Source organism: Populus nigra, chromosome 3 (genome assembly GCF_951802175.1).
Source record: "Populus nigra chromosome 3, ddPopNigr1.1, whole genome shotgun sequence".
NCBI classification, from domain to species: domain Eukaryota; kingdom Viridiplantae; phylum Streptophyta; class Magnoliopsida; order Malpighiales; family Salicaceae; genus Populus; species Populus nigra.
In genome coordinates, this window is record NC_084854.1 from 23932165 (window position 1) to 23951636 (window position 19472).

The window sequence follows — 19472 nt, forward strand, 5'->3', positions numbered from 1 at the left end:
CAGCCAACCCGGCTGGGCAAAGCAACACGCGTGTAAATTCACGTGTGTTGCTACACTGTTCAAGTGAATTAAAATTCACTTGAACAGTGTGATGGTGATAAAGCAAAGCAGGACGAAGATGAATTAAGCACTTTTCTATTCCTCTGTTCTGCTCCTTCTCCTCTCACAGTAGTGTCTGCTTGGTGTTAAAGTTGAACTCTTTCCCTGCTTTTCCCAGCCCCTCATTCTCCTCCTCCTCCTTCTTCTGCACTTGCATGTCTCCACTGTTCACGTGAATAGTGGAGACATGGAAGTGCAGAAGAAGAAGAAAAAGCGCGCGTCTCTGGTCACTGGAGAAGTTTACTTGCGCACCTCTGGTTACTATGCTGGAACAGTTGGTAAAAAAAGCAGTTCCAAGCTACTTCTTCTTCCCCTGCGTTGTAAACACAGTAAATAATGGGGTCCATGCATAATAAATCTTGTTTTTTTTTACCAAACAATTTAAATTTATGGTTTATTTAAAACACAGTCTCAGCCGCGTAAACAAACAGAGTCTTATAATGGTAAAATACCCTAACAGCCAGACTCCCTCTCTGCTGATAAAATTGAAATGGGCAGATGGAATTTTGGAGACGTGCGAGGGCAGATCAACACCACACGCACACACCGAGCAGATAGCCTGACAATTCTCTTTTTTCACGGCAATGTTTTGCGTGCTTCATCTACCCACGAGATGCAAAGTTTCCGTCATCACCAGCATTTTTATAGTTTTTCTGAAAAAATAAATTTATAAAAATTTATAAACTATAATTCTTTTTATAATCAAGATTTTTTAGCAGAATCTATATAAAATTTTAACAAAACTCCTTTTTTTTTCTTTTCATATGCATATCTAAAACATTAAATTTTACTGGGATACGTCAAATCAATGTAGGATGTGTTTTTATGATCATATTAAAAAATAGTTTCGATTAATTATTAGACTGATTTGAAAAAAATATTATACTTGAGACTATTGATCAATTTGTTCTTTTTTAATAATTGCGAGTGGTACCAAAATTAATAGGATAAACTAGTTAGTTAATTTTGTATATTTCAAGTGTATGATTGATATTGTGATGAAAAAATTTTTTATTTAAAAATATATTAAAATATATTTTTAAATTTTAGCATCATTTCATTAAAACCAGGGAAATATTAAAAAATATTCATTTTTATGTTTTTAAAAATAAATATATTTTTAAAACATAATTTTAAACACAAAAAATAAAAGATACTTGAATGATTTTGGATTAGTTCAACCAGCAAATAATAAAATAAAGAGAATATTGTTGAATGAGTAAAATTTATTATATATCTTCATGGATTTATATTTTGTGGCCATCTTTACCTTGAAAAAAATTATTGTTTTATAAATATACTACTTCAATATAAATAGTGTGTTTTTAAAATCACTCGAAGAATTACTTAATATTAATTAACAAATAAACTGGTCTAAAAATATTTCAAAGCTTTCATTCTTTCAAATTAATTGTTTTTATTGTCATGTTATACAAATCTTCCACACTCACCTTTGTATTATTGAGGAAAATAGAAGATATATAAAAAAACCACTTGAACCTTGAATGGAAAAAATCAATTAAGATGTTCAGGAACTTTCCATGTTTTCCTTTCAACAACATCCAAACTATTAAAACTAGAGTGGTTTAATGGGTCAACTTAAAATCCAGCAGACTTGATAGCTGCACCAATCTGGATAAAGCAAAAAATCAGGATAAATAAAAACCCGGTAAAACCTAGTTAACCTGTCAGGTTGACCTATAACCCGGACAACACGGAAAAACCTAGTTGAGACCCTTTTTTTTTCAAGTATGTTTTTTCTCATAACCAGAGACCCCTGTTTTTTTTTAATATATTTTTTAGCTAGTTATTAATCATTTTTAAAGTTCACTATATAAATATTAAAAGAATATTTTATTTTTTAAATGTGAGATTTAAAGTCTTTTAGTATATAGATTCCATGTTCATAGAAAAAAAATTATTTTTTCAATGTGAAGTTTGAAGCCCTTTAATATATATACTCTGTATTCATAGGAAAAAAATTATATTTTTTCAATATGAAATAAAAAACTTTTTTGATTTAAATACTTTAACTTAAAAGAATAACATACTAAATAATATTTTTTTTTAATATGAAATATAAAATCTTTTAAAATAATCTTTTAAATTTTATTATTTATAATATGTATGACCTATATTAACATGAATTGCATTTTAATTTTTTGATATAAAATATTAAAATTTTAATTATTTTTTTTAAATTTTTTCAAGTTAATTTAAAAAATGTAACCTTTGATCAGGTCAACTCATTGGGTCTGATAACTATTAATCTGAAAACTTATTATTTTGTTTTAAATCTCAATTTTGGAGAAATAAAACACCAAGAATTCCTTTCCAACCCCAACTTACACCCGAAGCAAGGCAAGGCATCTGATTGGACGAGCGTGAGATTGAAGGGTGTTCGTAAAATGATAAAAATTCATTTTTTAATATTTTTTATTTTTTTAAATTTATTTTAAATATTATTACAATAAAATAATATAAAAAACAATTTTTTTTAAATAAAAGGACAGCATCGCGAAAACCCACACGTTAAAGTGACCTAGTCCTTGCAGAGCAAGAATTTGATAAACTAGTAATTTAAGCAAAGAACAGGGGCTATAAATACTCAAGACAAAATCAAATACCTGGGACTTTCACTATTTTATAAACAAAACTTTTCTTCTCGTGAGGTGTGATCACCACTACCATCGCTCTCTCAAATTCTCTTATACTTCTTCAGCCACCAAAATTTATTCCTTGATCAATCAAGTGTCTAATAAAAAATTAACAATACCCACCTTTTGTTCTCATTTAAAAAGTTTTGATCTTTCTCTGTGTTCTCCTTGCTTGAAACAAGAAACAGTGTCTTTTTTTGGTTTCTGGAGGACCCTTGATTTTTTTGAGTATGAATAATAGGAGGAGACACAAGGGTGAAATTTATCAACATCAAGAAGTTCAAAGAACGACAAGATCACGTTCTAGAAAACCTCCTTATCATGGTATGTGGAGTTCTCTTCCTTTGATTTTTTTAAGGCCTTGTACCAGGAGTTACTTTGTGATTTCCTTTAAACATTACCTTATTTCTTTCAAGAGGGTAGTTTCTTGTTGGATTTTGTCGTGGCAGCCTCTGTTTTGGTGTTATTGCTCTTCCTGAAGGGTTATTTTTGTTGTTTTTTCGGCAAAAAAAAGGTATCTTTCTGTTGGGGTCGTGACATGTTGGAGTTGGTTCTTTTTTCCCCTTCGTGGTTTTGCATCATTGTTTCATACACTTTAATTTGTTTAGAACTGGTTATTGTTTTCTAGATGTCGGCGCTTCTTGTTAGGGCAAGGTGCTTGGTGATGTGTGCAGTTCCTGTTTGTAGTGTTAAAGTGTTTCACTTTATAAAATATGCAATTATTTTTTTGTTAAATTTCTGTTGGTCTGGTCTGTTTTTAGCAGTGGATGTCGATTTAGATACACAGCAGTTGTCTTTATGAATTATTTCTGAGAATTCGTTCAAGTCCTGAAGTTTCCTACCAGACATGTACAGACAAGAAACTGATCAATTTGAAAGTGTTAAAATATATTTGGGAATTCTTTCTGAAAAATGTATGCAGATTGCATACAAAAAGCACAAAATAGAAATTATGGCAGAAAAAGAATGAACGTCTGAAGTGTTTCTATTTAGATTTATACAAGATTTGTGTCGTATTTGTCTATTATTTTTTTTTGTTGTCTAGATATCCTTTCTGTCCTTTTCTAGTGCTTTTTTCTGTAAATATCCTTGGCATTACCTGTTCTCTGCAATGATTCTTACATTGTACATGCTTTCTATTCACTCTGTTGTTGTTCCTCTTTTCGAAACTTGTTTTCCTCATTGTCCTTTAAACATCGATTTCTTTTTTGTTGTATATGAATAGTTTATCTTATATTTTTGCCTTTTGTTTTCAGGTAGTTGGCAGCCAACTGTACCTTCATGGGAAAAGAGATTCTGCTATTCAGTTGGTTCAATTCCATGGAGAAAGCTCCTGGAAACCAAAAAACTTATGTATCTATATGAGAATGTAGTTAAGTGGAATGACTCTGCTGGTGAAGAGGCATTTCACAATGCTAAAAACCGATTTTGGGCTGAGATTAATGGCCTACCTTGCAACATATCATTACCTGATCCTGATATTTATATTGATGAAATTGATTGGAACTCCAGTGTTGACCCCGAATTGCTTTTAGACTTGGAGCGGGAACCGAAAGATCATGATGAGATTACCAAAGGAGAGGAGGTTGTCATTATTGGCAGTTCTCTCCTCTTGAATCAGTCATTTTCGTGTGCTGGATGGGGAGGAGCTGAGGAGGAATTTCAAAAGGTTCCTGATTCGGCACTGGATCCTGGACATTGGGATTTCAACCATAAGGTCACTAGTGATGAAAATCCCTGGGGAAGGAATGTTACTCATCCTAATGAAGCCATGAACGATGATGGATGGGATTGTTGGAATGATTCGTTCGGTTGGGGCAACAATGAGTGGGATGTTAACAATGACGGGAAGAATGTTAATGATGGAACTGGTGGTGACTGGGGAACATTGGATGGGTATAACCAAAGTAGGGAAGGTACTGGTTGGCAAATGTCAAGTTATAAAAACCTCCAGGTTTCATGGTGATGAATATCCAATAGATCGCGGATTGTGGAGGCATGGAGGAGGGAGGAGGAGGTTTAATTTTGTTTATTGACAGCTGCTTCTGGAAGAGACCATGTTTTATTTGTTGTGTGTCGAGGCATATAGGCAGTGGAACTCCAAGAATCCTTGTGGATTACCTGCCTGAAAGCAGGGATTTGATTGAAGTATATAGTACAACAACTTACGTGGTTTGTGCCCCTATTGTTTTATTTGTTGTGTGTCGAGGCATATACTACTAGTAGTAAATATAATAGGATGACACCAACCTGACAAATGCACTGTCATGTTGGATTTTAAGCTGCAGTTTTGTAGTTTGCTTCAAGAAGCATGAGGCATAATATGCTGTGAGACTTTTTCTTGTTATGATATCAAGTAGAGGTATTTTTATGCATGTAATGAGGATTCTAATCCCAATTCGAGGGGCAGAATCATGATGATGATTCTATTGAGACGGAGGTAGTCCTGCTATCCTGATGATGATTCTTGTATTTGAAAGTAGTTTTCTTCTTCGCTGCTCCTAACATGGCTTCTAGGAATCATTATAAAGTTTTATACGCGTCAATTATTGTGAAAGCAAGGCCGTATACCTTAACACACCTGCTATTTGTTTCTGCTGCCCCAAGCAACGCAATACTGCTTTTCTTGCCTAGGAAACACCAGCAGGTTGCATAGGGTTCTAGCCAGTGGATTCAATCCTGACGCTGCACTCTTTTCAGAAGAGTAAACTGAACTAAACAACTCTCATTTACACCATAATCTCCAGCATAATAAAAATTACTAATATATCTCTCTTTGTTTTCTGGGTTTTAACGGGCTTGGATCCTGATAAGTTAATTAAATTTGATTCGATAACTCCGAATTAAGACTTGGGTTTCTCTTCCATTACATCCTTAAGTCATTAAATCTGATTTGATAATCTAAGTATCCATTAACTCGAGTTTAGCTTCGGATCCGATAATCATTTTTTTTCTTATATTATTTATAATAATTTTAAAAATATTCTCAATCATCTTACAAATATATTAATTATTTTTAGTGTTATTTAATTATTTTAATACATTAATATTAAAAATAAATTTAAAAAAATAAAAAAAATATTATTTTAAATAAAAAATATTTTAAAAATAAATTTTTAACAAATACAAACACACTTACCGTCAAGTCTGACGTTAAAGAAATTTAGTTGCTATGGCCCATATTTATGCTGAATATTAAAGCCCAAAAAGGAAATTTTGGAAGCCCGCCATAACAGTGTTTTAGTTAAAACTTAAAGGGTTCGACAAAGTTCTCCAGGTCTACTTCTTGTCCTAGAAAGACGATTTTCTCCAGCAATACACACACAGGTACACTGATTTATAATTTGTGAATTCCTTTTACGATTCTCTTTTTTTCTCTTTTAACATTGAAGAACTTAAGTTTTAAGCACCAGAATCAGAACCAGAGTCTTAAAGTTATTTTTTCTTTAATGTTTGCTTTTCATTGCGGGGTTCTCTGCTTAGTTATTTAGCTACTCGTTTCCTTTTGCAATGAATACTGGGGTTTCTGTTTGGTCCTGAGTAAAAAGGAACAACAGATTTTAAGATTTGGTAACTGGGTTCAATAGGTTTTTTTATTTAACATTTACCAACGCACGCCCCCTGTTTGCTAAAATGCCCCAACGAGAAAGAAAAGAAATAGTATGTTTATTGGTCAGCTGTTTTTACCCCCCCCCCTTTTATTTAATGCAATTTCTAACAAGGTTAGACCATTGAAATTCATATTAACAGCTTGATTTACTTCCTTTTCTTTTAAATTTATGATAAAATTATCTAGGTGGTATATGTTTGTTCTGGGATATCTGTGCATTGGTTTGTTTACTTGAACCCTCATTTCAGTTATTAGATCGAAACTTTTTAATGGGTTTTAAGTACTCTCTTATAAGATTTATTAATTGTTAAGGTTTTGCTTGTTTAGGTTGTCATGGCAGCTGAAGAGGAAAATCCCGCTTTGTCAAATTTACCAGAAGAATCTTCTGCTGTAGTCCCTGATGATGAACTGATGATTGATAACTCTAGTCCTATTCAACCAACTCCACCAATTATTCCGCCGGTAATCCCATCTTCAATACCAGTTTTGCCTTCTATCGCTCCAATACCTATAGTTCCTCCCCGCCCATTAGCACCGCTCCCCATCCGACCGCCTGCAACTAGGCCACCTGGGGTGCAAAATGGCGAGATGAGAACTAGTGACTCAGATTCTGACCAAGAGGAATTAAGTCCCACTGGGACTACCCCGGGGTCAACTGGGGGTTATGAAATTTCAGAAGCCAGCAGACTAGTGAGAGAACGGCAGCAAAAGGCAATGCAGGAGTTTATGATGAAGAAGCGTGCTGCTGCTTTGGCAGTGCCTACTAATGATATGGCAGTTAGGACTCGTCTTCGCCGGCTTGGTGAGCCTATAACTCTTTTCGGAGAACGAGAGATGGAGAGACGGGACAGGTTGAGGATGCTTATGGCTAAGTTGGATTCTGAAGGACAATTGGAGAAGTTGATGAAAGTTCATGAGGAAGAGGAGGCTGCATCTACCGCGGCAGCAGAAGATGCCGAGGAAGAATTTGTTCAGTATCCATTCTACACTGAAGGGTCGAAAGAGCTCTTGGATGCTAGAATTGATATTGCTAAATACTCCATTTCGAAGGCAGCTTTGCGTCTTCAACGTGCAAGGAGAAAAAGAGATGACCCAGATGAAGATGAAGATGCAGAGATTGATTGGAGTCTGAATCAGGCAGAGAGTTTGAGTCTTAATTGCAGCGAGCTTGGAGATGACCGGCCACTCTCTGGCTGTTCCTTCTCTTGTGATGGAGAAATGCTCGCTACCTGGTCTCTCTCTCTCTTTCTATGATTTAATCCATTTCTGTTAGCTGCCACTCTCTTTCTTGCTTGCTTGTAAACAGTTATTTCCCCCCCTTCTTTCACAACATGACAGATCACACCTGACAGCACGGTCAATTTTTCTTACATAGACAGTACCAATCACATAATAAAGTCATTTGCGAGTATTGTGTTAAGTAAACTATCCCTTTCGTGTTCTTAATTACCATGATCATTCCATAATCTGATTCCTTGCTTTATTCTGCTTATGCAGTTCCTTAAGTGGAGTTGCTAAAATATGGAGTGTGCCTCAAGTTACAAAGGTTTCTAACTTAAAGGGACACATGGAACGTGCAACTGATGTTGCCTTCTCTCCTGTGCACAATCATTTGGCAACTGCCTCCGCTGATCGAACTGCAAGGTTGTGGAACACTGATGGTTCTCTCCTGATGAAGTTTGAAGGTCATCTAGACCGTCTTGCTCGCGTTGCTTTCCATCCATCAGGGAAGTACTTGGGCACCACGAGCTTTGATAAGACATGGAGACTGTGGGATATAGATTCTGGTGTGGAGCTGCTCCTTCAAGAAGGTCACAGTCGGAGCATTTATGGAATAGCTTTCCATCATGATGGATCATTAGCAGCATCCTGTGGATTGGATGCACTAGCACGTGTTTGGGACCTACGTACTGGGAGAAGTATAATGGCTTTGGAAGGCCATGTCAAGCCAGTGAGAGACTCTTTCTGAATCTTTCTCCTTTTTCCCATGGGAATCTTGTTTTTGTTTATTTGGAAAGTATAGTTGTTAAATGGACCATATTTATCTTTCATACCATTTTCAGCTTCTTGGGATCAGCTTTTCACCCAATGGCTATCATTTAGCGACTGGCGGAGAGGATAATACTTGCCGGATATGGGATTTAAGGAAGAAAAAATCATTGTATGTCATACCAGCACACTCAAATCTCGTATCACAAGTAAAGTTTGAGCCCCAAGAAGGATATTATCTGGTTACATCATCATATGACATGACTGCTAAGGTTTGGTTTATTTCTAACCATTTTGATTGTTTTGTACAGCTGAAGGCATTGAATTTCTGTTTATTTTATTCTGAAGGCATTGAATTTCTGTTTAACAGGTTTGGTCTGGCCGAGATTTTAAGCATGTCAAGACATTATCAGCTCACGAAGCCAAAGTTACATCTCTGGATATTAGTGCAGGTAATTTTCCCCACTTAAATAAGTCATATATGCCCAAATTTGTGATCATTTAACCACTTCTCATGAACTATTTATCTTTTGTTTGCTTCACCTTTATTTTAATAACCACAATTGATGTGCTAATTGTCAATATATTACCACGATTGCACCATGAACCGTTACCATTGGTCCATCCTCAAATCATCTGCCACTTTTTTTTTCTGTGCCAAATTTTGTTTCCCCCTTTCTCTTGACAGTTTCTCTTTTCCTAAATAATCTTTGGGTTCTGGCAATTCCATTTACAACTTCTGTGCAACTAAAAACTGGAATTCTAGTTGCTTTTATTTGGCAGTTATCTGCTGGTATCATACATACTGACTGAGAATGCTTATGGAGTTTCGTTTGGAACACCTTGAAAGTTGTTAATGGTTGTGTTTTATTTATTCAGTTGTGGGATCTGATCCCGAGATGTTTTCTGTACGGTGGCCTTCTATTTTTTGTAATTCACAGTGGTGATAGGGAAAGCCAAAAAATTCAAAATAAACTAATCCAGTTCATATACTAAGTTACTTGATTCAGTGTTATCTTCATAAAAACTTTGCTTATATGAATTGTTGTGTCATGGCTTCGTGGATTAACTATATTCCTTTTCATTAATGGTCTGCCATTTGCTCAAATAAAATAAGGTGTCATTTGTCTGCGCGCGCCAAAGGTTAAGGGGCTTGTTTTTTCTGGTCATTTTTTGATTTGTCATTGAAATGAGGTTTAATTTAATTGCTCCTCTGGAGAACTCATTTTGTTCTGCTAATTTATGAATTACCCTTTGCTTCATTTTGATTGGATGAACATTGTTGCTTGGTGGCAGATGGACGTCTAATTGCGACTGTCTCACATGACCGAACCATCAAGCTGTGGTCCAGCAGAAGCAATGAAAAGGATGCTATGGAGGTTGAATGAGTTGGCTTTGGACTCTGTTGCAAACAAGATAAACTGTTGGCCAAATCTTATATTATGAATTGAGCATTTCTAACTTTGCTTTGAGCAGAATACCCAACCTCATGGAACTCTTTTTTCCCCCCTTCTTTCGGAGAGATAAATGCTTATTGTAAGGATTTCCCTGAAATTTCTCTTCTATCAGATGTCTTTAATGTGCAGTTCTGCTGAAGTCTCCATTTATATATGATGCTATTCCTAATATGTTGATGATTTTGTAAGGAATCCATACTATGTTGCAGTTCTGTTTAGCTTGTCCTCGCAGTAAATGTGACTGAAATGGTGAACAAAATGGGGTTTCTGCTTCCCTTTTTTCACAACTTTTGAACCCAGTAAATGTGATTTACATGTCCATTTTGGGTTAGGAAGTTTATTTACTGTCAGTTCTTCTATTTTGGTCGCTTCTTTTGTAGAACTTTTGCTACTAGTCATAATTTTGCAGCAAACATTTTATTTAGTAAACCTGCATTGTAATGCAATATCACTAATACTTGTAGACTGTTCTCATTCTTTTTGCTCGTTTATGTTCATAATTTGTCTCTCTTGAAAAATCAGAAAGAAAATGAGATCTTATGTCGTAGGGCAAGAATGATATTGATGAGTTTCTGTTATTGCTTATTGTTGGTGGCTTTTCCTCTCCTCTCACTGGAGAGGAAGAGGACTAGCACGCCAGTTTCGCCGGAGCTTTGACACATGAAAGCCATCTTTTTCTCAAAGCTAGGGTATACCGAGGAAAGAAACAGAGAAAACACAAGGTGGTGTTGGTGAAACTAGAGGTGTATCAATCTTCCGAAACAATTCAGTGATGACACAAGAGCTAATGGGCGCCAACACTCTCTACCTTCATCAAGTCTCTTCGCTGTAAAGATCCCCAAAATTGCATTAAAAGTCAAATCTCAGTGAAACATCATGCTTCTTTCTATACAAATCCTGGCATCATCTTGAAGTGCTTGTCCTCCATTGGAATTGGAACACGTTCCCCAGATGACCGGTATTTGCCTTTAGAGCGTGATGCCAAATCATCCAACAAAACTATGCAGTAAGAAAAACCTTCGGCATGTTAATGAATACAACCAGAAGATCGCTTCTTCGATCATGTTCCTCATTTATACCAACCGGTGAGTAAATACCTCAGCCCAAAACATATGCAGCATCCGAGTGCCTGTTACCACAGGCAGGATATTAGAACACACATGCCAATGCAGAACACAGGTGCTGGCAATCAGTACACGAGTTGGGTAAGACTAACTATGTTGCAAGAAACATCCGTGCTGAAAACTTGATCAGATCAAGACAGGAAGTCAATGCAGTTACTAAATCATTACAGTTGAAGTGAGGCCAAGGTGTACCTAATTTAACCCCTTGAACTTCAACTCTATTTGAGATTGCTTCATAAACTGAAAATTCCCTGATTTTTGTCAAACTAATTTAATATTGGAATGTCATCCTTGACATTAGGGAAACTAGGTTTTGGTTAGCAAGACACAATACTACATTTTAATGATTAATATATTTTTACAAAAATAAGACTAAGAAGCTTTTTAGGGAAATCCTAATTTCTCTCCAGCATTTTCAGTAACCAGCGGACAAATAGAAAAAAACTGGTATGAAGATACTCAGACCTCTGTTTCTTTCCCGAATCTATAATTTCTACGAAAAACCACATTAAGTACAACAGCAGAAACAACAAAAATTTCACATGTTACAACAGTTATAGAAACAAGTCATACAAGTCAAACAAGATCAACAATATCAACAAGCTGCAATGATTTCTTTATCCCATCAAATAACGATGCCCACCTGATCTTCAATAACAAAACCAGCCTATTCATGCTGCAATTTACAGAAAAGCAAGAGGAAGGTATTTGGGGTACAGATGGTTGGTGCTGAGATTGAGGTTGTGGTAACGATAAGGGCTTGTGATAAAGAAAAGTAAATAAAATGGTGAAGATGCTTGATGTGGAGAATTATGAAGTAAACTTATTTGTCTGATTTGGAGGTTATTCACAATACACAGAGGTAGATGAAGAGTGAGCTAGAGTAGGAGGCTTCTATTAATTCTTTTTCTACAAAATTATACAAAAAGATTAATTTACACATATATGTCAAAAATTATTGTATAGCAGAACTGGAAGGGCCACATTAAAAAAATGCAATGTTTAGACACCAAAAATAAGGGATTGTTTAGTTCAGAGGGTAAAAGCTCTAATAGGGTTGAAGTTAAAGGGGATTAGATTATAATTTAGCCTTGAATTATTCATGCAACTGGGTTTCTATTTGGTTTGCTTTGGAACCTACCTGTTTACAATAAAGTGAAGCAAACTTATTTCAAAATGGAAGACCCAAACTCAAGAATCAATTGTAAAGCTTGGTTCACATTTTCCTAGTTTTAGCTGAATGAGATGGTTATCTGTATCATACAAACATATTGTTTTTTGTGGGCATTTCAGTCAGGTGCCATTATCAAGAAGCTTGGAACTCCTGCTTGGGGCCAGCGGTGCTCCCTGGTCCCAAAATTGTGAGAAGCATGGGATAGTGAAGTCCAAACCCCCGACGAGGCAAAAAGCCCCTTCCCCAAAGTGCACAAGTAAAAGGAGAAAGATAAAATTTAACAAACAAATAAATCACCTGAACAAGAAGAAGATGCACGCAAAGTGAATTTTCTGTCTTCCTGCCGAACATTCTCAAGTAAAAATTAACAAGTGTCCCATCGTTTGTTCCTGTAAGAAGTCCTGTTTGAGGATCGAACCTGAAAAAAAAAATCATGTAATTTAAGACATCCATAGCAGATTCACAAAAGAAGGGCCATGAAATTCCCTTCAGTACAAACTTGCAACGAGGGTAGAGAATCTACCTAGGTAGACGATGTCTTGGACAATGCCTGAAGCCAAAAAGCTGAAGTGGAACCGCAAATTAGATGCCTTAGTGGATAATTGGAGTTTAAAAGCTTGGGGGAGAAGAGTTATGAGATCAAACCTGAGGAACTGACAGGAGGAAGTTTAATACTTGTGCTAAAAAGAAAATCAGGAGCGTTTCACTGCTCAAAAAACAAGGGAAAAAAATCAATTATGAGGTATGATAGGCATATTGATAAATGCAAAGTAACTGTAGAAAAACCCAGTATATCAGATCTCTGGGATCTTTAAATGTGACAATGTATGTCCTAATAGCACAATTGATCAGCTATCATTTGATTGAGATTGCATAATGAGAAAGAGAAAAAGAGTGCATGGTTACAATAGGTAAAGAAAAGCAACAAGTATTTTCTAATGTACATACTGACAAGTAAATCTAGTTTGAACTTATATTTCAAAAATATTTAGTAAGGAATACGCTAATTTCACAACATCCAGAGCTTGCACAGGTAGTCAATCACGTTCACATGTCAAAACTCTAAATGCCATGTTCTAGGTTTTAACCCATGCATGGAGATGACTTGAATGAATTAGAAAACTCCCCATACATATATTGTGAAATAAAATGACAGAACGTTGAACAGGCACAGGACACACCTAAAATGGCCTAAAATCCCAACAACAGCCATCGTCATCCCTGCAAAGTACGTATAAGTATCTCCAACAAAGACTGAAGAAGGATACCTGAAAAAATAAAAGAGTAAATGTTACTTTGCTGCGCAGAAAGAACAGTAAGAAAATCACTTGATAAATGGAATCAAATGTTAATACCAATTGTAAGAAAGCAAAGCCAAAGAGGTTGCCAGTAAGGGTTGGACAAGATACACAGAGAATGCATGAGCCTGTTGATACTCAGGATCCGCAGACGCTCCAATTTGCATGACATTATGTATCAAAATCTATAAAATTGTTAAGCTGTGTCAGATCCACAAAGAGTCAGAATCCAGTTGTTCTACAACTCTCTATGCTTACCGCAGATGCGATCACAACTGTTTGACCAGCTTCAAGGCCATTTATACCAGCATGAATGTTAATACAATTTGTGCAGAAAATTGCCAAAAACCACATGTAAATCTTATATATAAATCCTGTCGAAAACAAAATGAAAAAACCATTAAGCACATGCTGGTATAACTCCAGCCACTTGTAAGGCTTTATCGACTTTCTTTCAAACAATGGTTTATATTTCCTTTCATATAACTGAAAAATGAAATTCAAGTTCTATGATGAAAAGTCTCAAGTTTACTATGAAATTAGGAGCATGTTTTTAAAATTAGATTGATGTTCATGATGAGGATGAATCCTAGCAAAGTAGCATAGAGAGAGAGAGAGAGAGAGGGAGGGCAACAATCATGACATTCAATGATCTCACACTATTGGAATTAAAAACATACCCAGGTCCAAAACCTTGAGCCCAATATATGGAACAAGAGGCTTTGGTATAATGATAGTTGTATGTCCAGCGTATGCCATCAGCAATGGAAGGGCAGCAATTGACGGAAGCAATAATTTGCTGCTCTTAGTAAACACAATAACAGCCATGAGGATCTAATCAAGCTTCATTTTAACAAACGCTACCAAGAAATACTCACACTCTCCATGGAACATCAAGGACATCATCTATGAATCCGAGTAGAGTCATGAAGCAAATTGATGCTAGTGCTGCATTGTACTCAACAAGCCACTGCATGTTCTCAAATTAAAACACCAAATGGAAGAAATACTGGGGAAGTAAACAAAGACATACATGTAGAAACATGAAAACACAGAATCTGCAGTAAAGATGTAAGCATGGTGTAAAAAAATTGCAACAGAAGATTGTCAAAGATTCTTACATTGGAATCTGGCGCGAAGTTTAAAAACTGAAATACTATAGTCAAAACCATGAAGACCACAGCGACGACAATACCCAATGATTCAGGCCTGCCAAAAACATAAAAGTGGAAAAATCTGATTAAGCGGATTAGCAAGGACAGATACACAATCATTGTCTAAGTATCATATCTTTTAGAACTAACATACCAATAATCCATTCTCTTAACTTTTACTCCAGTTTGACAATCACAATACCAAAATTAAATTTCAACTCATGAGAACTTCATCAGCCATTGAAATAAATAAATAAACAATGATGATGAATAAAAAACAGGCAAAAAATAATATAGCAACCAAAGTTGAAATCTGAGACAAACCCCTCTTCTCAATATATATATAAAAAATCCAAACCCTCTATCAACAAATCTAAAACAAACTCATATCATAAAATAAAATAAAAAAAAACACAAACCCAAGAATAAAGGCTCACACTTTAACAGTCCCTTGAGGAGTACCCTTCTTGTTAATATCATAGCCAAACAAGTTCCTTCGCAAAACATATTTAGAAGCCACAGGAATCATCTTAACGGTGAGAAAAAAACCAGCAAGACTAAGACCAGCATTGATAAGAATAGGTTTGATGAGGTCATGTTGGATCTGGTAGTGTAATAAGAGTAAGTAAAAGTATGGGGCTATAAGTAAAAGAGAGAGCTTAAAAATGAATCCTTTTTTTGGTGGTGCAATTGGTTGGTCATTGCTTGTTTCTCGAGGAAGAGGAGGAGGAGGTTTGGTTTCTTTATCGCTTGTAACAATTGCTTCTTTTGTTGTTGTTATTGTTGTTGGTTCCGAAGCTCTCTTTCTTGCCATTGCTCTGCTCTCTCTCTCTCTCTCTCTGTTTTTGCTGTCAATTTTGTTAATGTTGAAGAGATAATAAGAGTTGTAGCACTGTTGTTTTCACTTTGGTGTCATGAACTAATAAGATGTTGCCACGTTTCAAGCACGGGACCCATCGGTGTGAAAATTAAGGTCATTTCAGGTGGGGTACGGTTTTTCTTCACCCGTGTCATTGGAGCTAATCAGATGTTGCCATGTCGGAGAAAAGGCGCAAGAGGGCCCACCAAAGGGCTGCCACGTAGGAAAGCCAATTAAGAATAATCCCGGTGGCCCATTCTTCCTTATCAAGCCGATCTGACCCCATTTGGTGACCCGCAACTGATTCAATTTAGGTTTTTTTTTTATTCCTCAAGTCAAGTCATCTAATAGGTTAATTGACCCGACTAAATTTAGACAAATTCTGAACTAATCAACTTTAAAAATTTATTTTTTTTTATTTTCGTTGAAAATAGTACCCATCTTTTTGAAAATATTTTTTTTAATATCAACATGTTAAAATTATTAAAAAATATAAAAATATAAATTTTATATATTTTAAAATAAAAAATACTTTTAAATACACAACACATCAAAAAATAAAAGTTAGCACAGTTCACAAACACTCACTTGAAAAGTTGTTCACCATTTTCTTAATTAATAACTAGGTTTTTTTCTAGCTATTTTTTACACATCAAACCCTTTTTTTCTCTTTTTTTTATCCAGTAGATTATCCACGTCGTGTATCTAAAAGAAATTTGCTACTCGTGCACTTGAGGGCCTAGCCGCTGTGGTCAATCGTGTGACTTGTTCCGTCCCTGTCCCGGGTTCGACCCTCTATGTGCACGCCTGTCACCCCCGCGGTGCCTTACCTGCTCCTGGGCTTGCAGGATGTCCAGCGGGCCGTGGGGAATAGTCGTGGTGCGCGTAAGCTGGCCCGGACACCCCACGTAAATCAAAAAAAAAAAAAAAAAAAAAAAAAAAAAAAAAAAAAAGAAATTTGCTACTCGAGCATTAACCAGGTGCCATGAATTGGCTGCCAGCTAGGATGGATAAGGACTCGGATCATAATTATGTTCAAACCTTCAGATCCCATCTGCTTTGGATCTGCCATAAGTTTCCTATTTCAGTGCTGACAGAATTATATGTTCTTGGCATTAACCAGAAGGCCAAAACCATCAATGCAACAAATTGCCAAGACAAACTAATCCTCCATGTGTATTCCCATGCAAACTATGGTTCTTGCAAAACTAAAGCTCGAGTACAGGGCGAAGAGGACAGTGATCACCCCCAGTAACAGCAGGGACAATGTAGGAGTCATGGACGTTCAAACAGCATCCTGTTTCAAACTTCAGTACAACTGTGTGTAAGATCAAAATGAATCGGAAACAAATACAATGGTAAGCAGCCCTGGTTTATGTCTGCCAGAAAGATCTGAAGATATGAATTAACCTTCTCCGGGATATCTTACAATGGCTCGGCAATTTTACGGATACATCAAATATTAGTATACTTACTATTATCTTCTAGAGTTGAATCACTTTTCAAAATTCTAAAGACTTTAAATAATAATAATAATAATAATAATAAGTGCTCTTCTGTGAAAGGATTTTTAGCTATAAATTTTTGGAATCCAAGTGGTGAGATACCTTTGTTAGTTTTCCGACCACCATGTCGATAACCCCAGTAGGTATACCCAACAACATTGGGATGCTGTTTTCTCAAGGCATCCACAAATCCATTTGACAAAAAGTTTGATCCAAATGGTTTTCTTTCTTCTTCTGTACACGCAGCACTTCTTTCAAACAAAAAGCTTGAAACTAAACCTAAAATTGGGGATCCAACATATTTACTGACATCTTGGGAACATTGACAAAGTTGAGTGCAAATCCATGAAATTTAAATGTCTCGCTGCAGGATTGCAAATTTCTATCTCCTGGTGAGATACAATTCAGATCACCAGTCAAAATGACAGGTTCTGACTTTTCAAGCTCCTGGATCAAGCATGCAAAGCAGCACAAGCCTTAAATCAACCATGGAGATAGCATAGCAACTATTCCCTCTGCAGTAGAAAACAAACAGATCTGTTGTAAGCATTCACTTAAAAAACCATGCTTGTTAAGAGATGGATCCCATTGTGTAATCCTGTACAGCTAGAATTAAATTAGAGCTGTCAGTCCATGAATAAATCCAGCTCAGAAAAAAGAGCTCATGATGATAAAGTGAGTGGAATAAAATATAATATAGTGATGATATGGATCCAAGGCCAATTACCAGTCTCTTCAAGCCATCTAGAGTTAGGAACGTATGCATTTACTAAATAAAATGAAACAAACTCTGCTGTCAGTGTCACAACACGTCCCCTGCTATCATGGTCTGGGATGCCTAGGCCATAATGGACTGAAAGGAGCTTTATCTGTCACACAAACATTGATCTCCACTGGATAAGTAATGACAGGAAAATCTATTATAAAAGCAAAAGGCAAGTTGGCAATTCAAAAATCGGGATCAAAATAATTGTAGAGTCCACAAGCTCTGCAGGTAAAAAAAAGATTACAACAAACTCTTTTACCATAAAGGCAGAACTATTCGGTATTCAGAAGTGGCTAAACTAAAATTCTATTCTCTAGATCAGTAGATTGTAATTATGTCATGCTAGTCTGCTGAGTAGTTAGAAACGATTTTGGATTATAGTAAGCTTCTATGTTCATCTGTGATGTTATTCCATAATGTGATGTAATTTTATGATATGAATCAGAGAGAGAGTCATCTTCTTCAGGAGAGCGTATATTCAGGATCAAATTTGATGCTCTGTGACTCATGAAAATTTATAGACAGAACCAGAAAAGGATAAGCATACTCGAGAGACAATTGCAGTGCCAGAATAACCAAGTTCGGCATTGCTACATGTCGAGAAGCTATTCTCATAACCATCAATCAGGGATTGTTTAATGGAATCAACACCCTTCTCCTGCTTTCAAAATCAGAGGAACCAATCAAGAAATTGTCAATTTCACCAAATCAACCCAAGGTTCGGTATGCATGCTAGAACCTTGCTCCAGAAATGAAAAAATGTAGTCAAGAAACTCTAAATTAAACCTCATGCGATCAAATATGTAACTGATACTTGCCCGCAGTTTGGTTTCTTGCAAGCACAACACATCAAAGTCTTCCTTTTAGGCAAGCTCAAGAGCAGAGAATCCCGCTAACTTCAATAATGCTCTTAACCCATTGACATTCCAAGACGTTAGCTTCACAGAGTCTGCATCAGCGAAAGGTGGAGGCCTCATAGTTCTGGGGTTATATGGAATCCACCCTTTCTGTGGCTTCTTGTGTGCAAGAACTGTCCAGGGTTCAGCTTGAGGTAAAGTAACTAGCATCAGTTTTAATTGAAAAGTTCTCCTTTGTAGTGACTATTCCAGCATCAACTTTGACAATTTCATCCTCAACGGTGTGATTGTTTCATCCTTCTCTTACTCTGTTTAAACCCAGAAACCTCTGAAACAGTGTTAATGCTTACAACATAACTTTCATCAGATGTACATTTACTGTTCTTTTGCAGGGAAATATTTCCCAGTGAATTAAAGGAAACACATCCTTCTTCCTGAGAGCTTTCACCTGCACTTGTGGGATACAGCTAACTATCAGAATTTTGTAAATGAGGAAGGCCCCCTTTTCAATGGTTAGAGAAAGTCCTCTTTCACACTAACAAAAAACTTCAGTCAAATTGAGCTCCCAAAATTACTGCCAGAATACATAAATACTTATTTTAACAGTACTGATTACCATCTATCTGCTTGGCCATGAACTGCACGAAAGCAGATACAAGGTCCCCTTTACGACGCTTGGCAGGGACTCCAAATTTCCTAAAAATTTGAAGTCATCATTAAACACAAGGGATCGACAGATACAATCGCATGCTTCATTTAGTGATTATGCTTTCCATAGATTATATGCCTGGAACAAGGTTTGAGCTTCGGCAATTGTAGTTTCCGTAGTAATAGACTCGTAGCGGGGAATGACAGTATCCTTAGGAATTGTGTTGGGGTGTGAAAAAAAATACTCAGATGGTATAAAAGTACAAGTTGTTTGC

The 19472-nt window shown here is 36.1% G+C and overlaps 3 protein-coding genes and 1 pseudogene across 4 annotated transcripts; 2 read left to right on the forward strand and 2 right to left on the reverse strand.

Annotated features, from left to right (window-relative positions):
* Positions 1–2728: 2728 nt before the first annotated feature.
* On the forward strand, positions 2729–5256 carry LOC133688956 (uncharacterized). The gene is made up of 2 exons (XM_062108622.1): positions 2729–3080; positions 4013–5256. The coding sequence occupies exons 1-2, from the start codon at positions 2987–2989 to the stop codon at positions 4720–4722; spliced, it is 804 nt and encodes a 267-aa protein (XP_061964606.1). The 5' UTR covers positions 2729–2986; the 3' UTR covers positions 4723–5256.
* A 704-nt stretch (positions 5257–5960) lies between these two features.
* On the forward strand, positions 5961–10171 carry LOC133689235 (U4/U6 small nuclear ribonucleoprotein PRP4-like protein). 2 transcript variants are annotated; one of them, XM_062109026.1, is made up of 6 exons: positions 5961–6083; positions 6694–7598; positions 7864–8317; positions 8430–8627; positions 8726–8807; positions 9652–10171. In XM_062109026.1, the coding sequence occupies exons 2-6, from the start codon at positions 6700–6702 to the stop codon at positions 9741–9743; spliced, it is 1725 nt and encodes a 574-aa protein (XP_061965010.1). In that variant the 5' UTR covers positions 5961–6083; positions 6694–6699; the 3' UTR covers positions 9744–10171. The 2 variants fall into 2 exon arrangements, with proteins under 2 accessions (XP_061965010.1, XP_061965009.1); XM_062109025.1 differs by lacking the exon at positions 5961–6083 and adding an exon at positions 6113–6478.
* Positions 10172–10357: 186 nt separating this feature from the next.
* Positions 10358–15433, reverse strand: LOC133689236 (uncharacterized). The gene is made up of 11 exons (XM_062109027.1): positions 15000–15433; positions 14530–14617; positions 14287–14378; positions 14089–14207; positions 13667–13782; positions 13466–13593; positions 13292–13378; positions 12756–12816; positions 12634–12674; positions 12408–12528; positions 10358–10941 (listed from the first exon to the last, which is right to left on the reverse strand). Exons 1-11 carry the CDS (start codon positions 15374–15376, stop codon positions 10882–10884), a joined length of 1290 nt encoding a protein of 429 aa, XP_061965011.1. The 5' UTR covers positions 15377–15433; the 3' UTR covers positions 10358–10881.
* Positions 15434–16629: 1196 nt separating this feature from the next.
* On the reverse strand, positions 16630–18957 carry LOC133689467 (DNA-(apurinic or apyrimidinic site) endonuclease, chloroplastic-like; annotated as a pseudogene).
* Between the last annotated feature and the right edge of the window lie 515 nt (positions 18958–19472).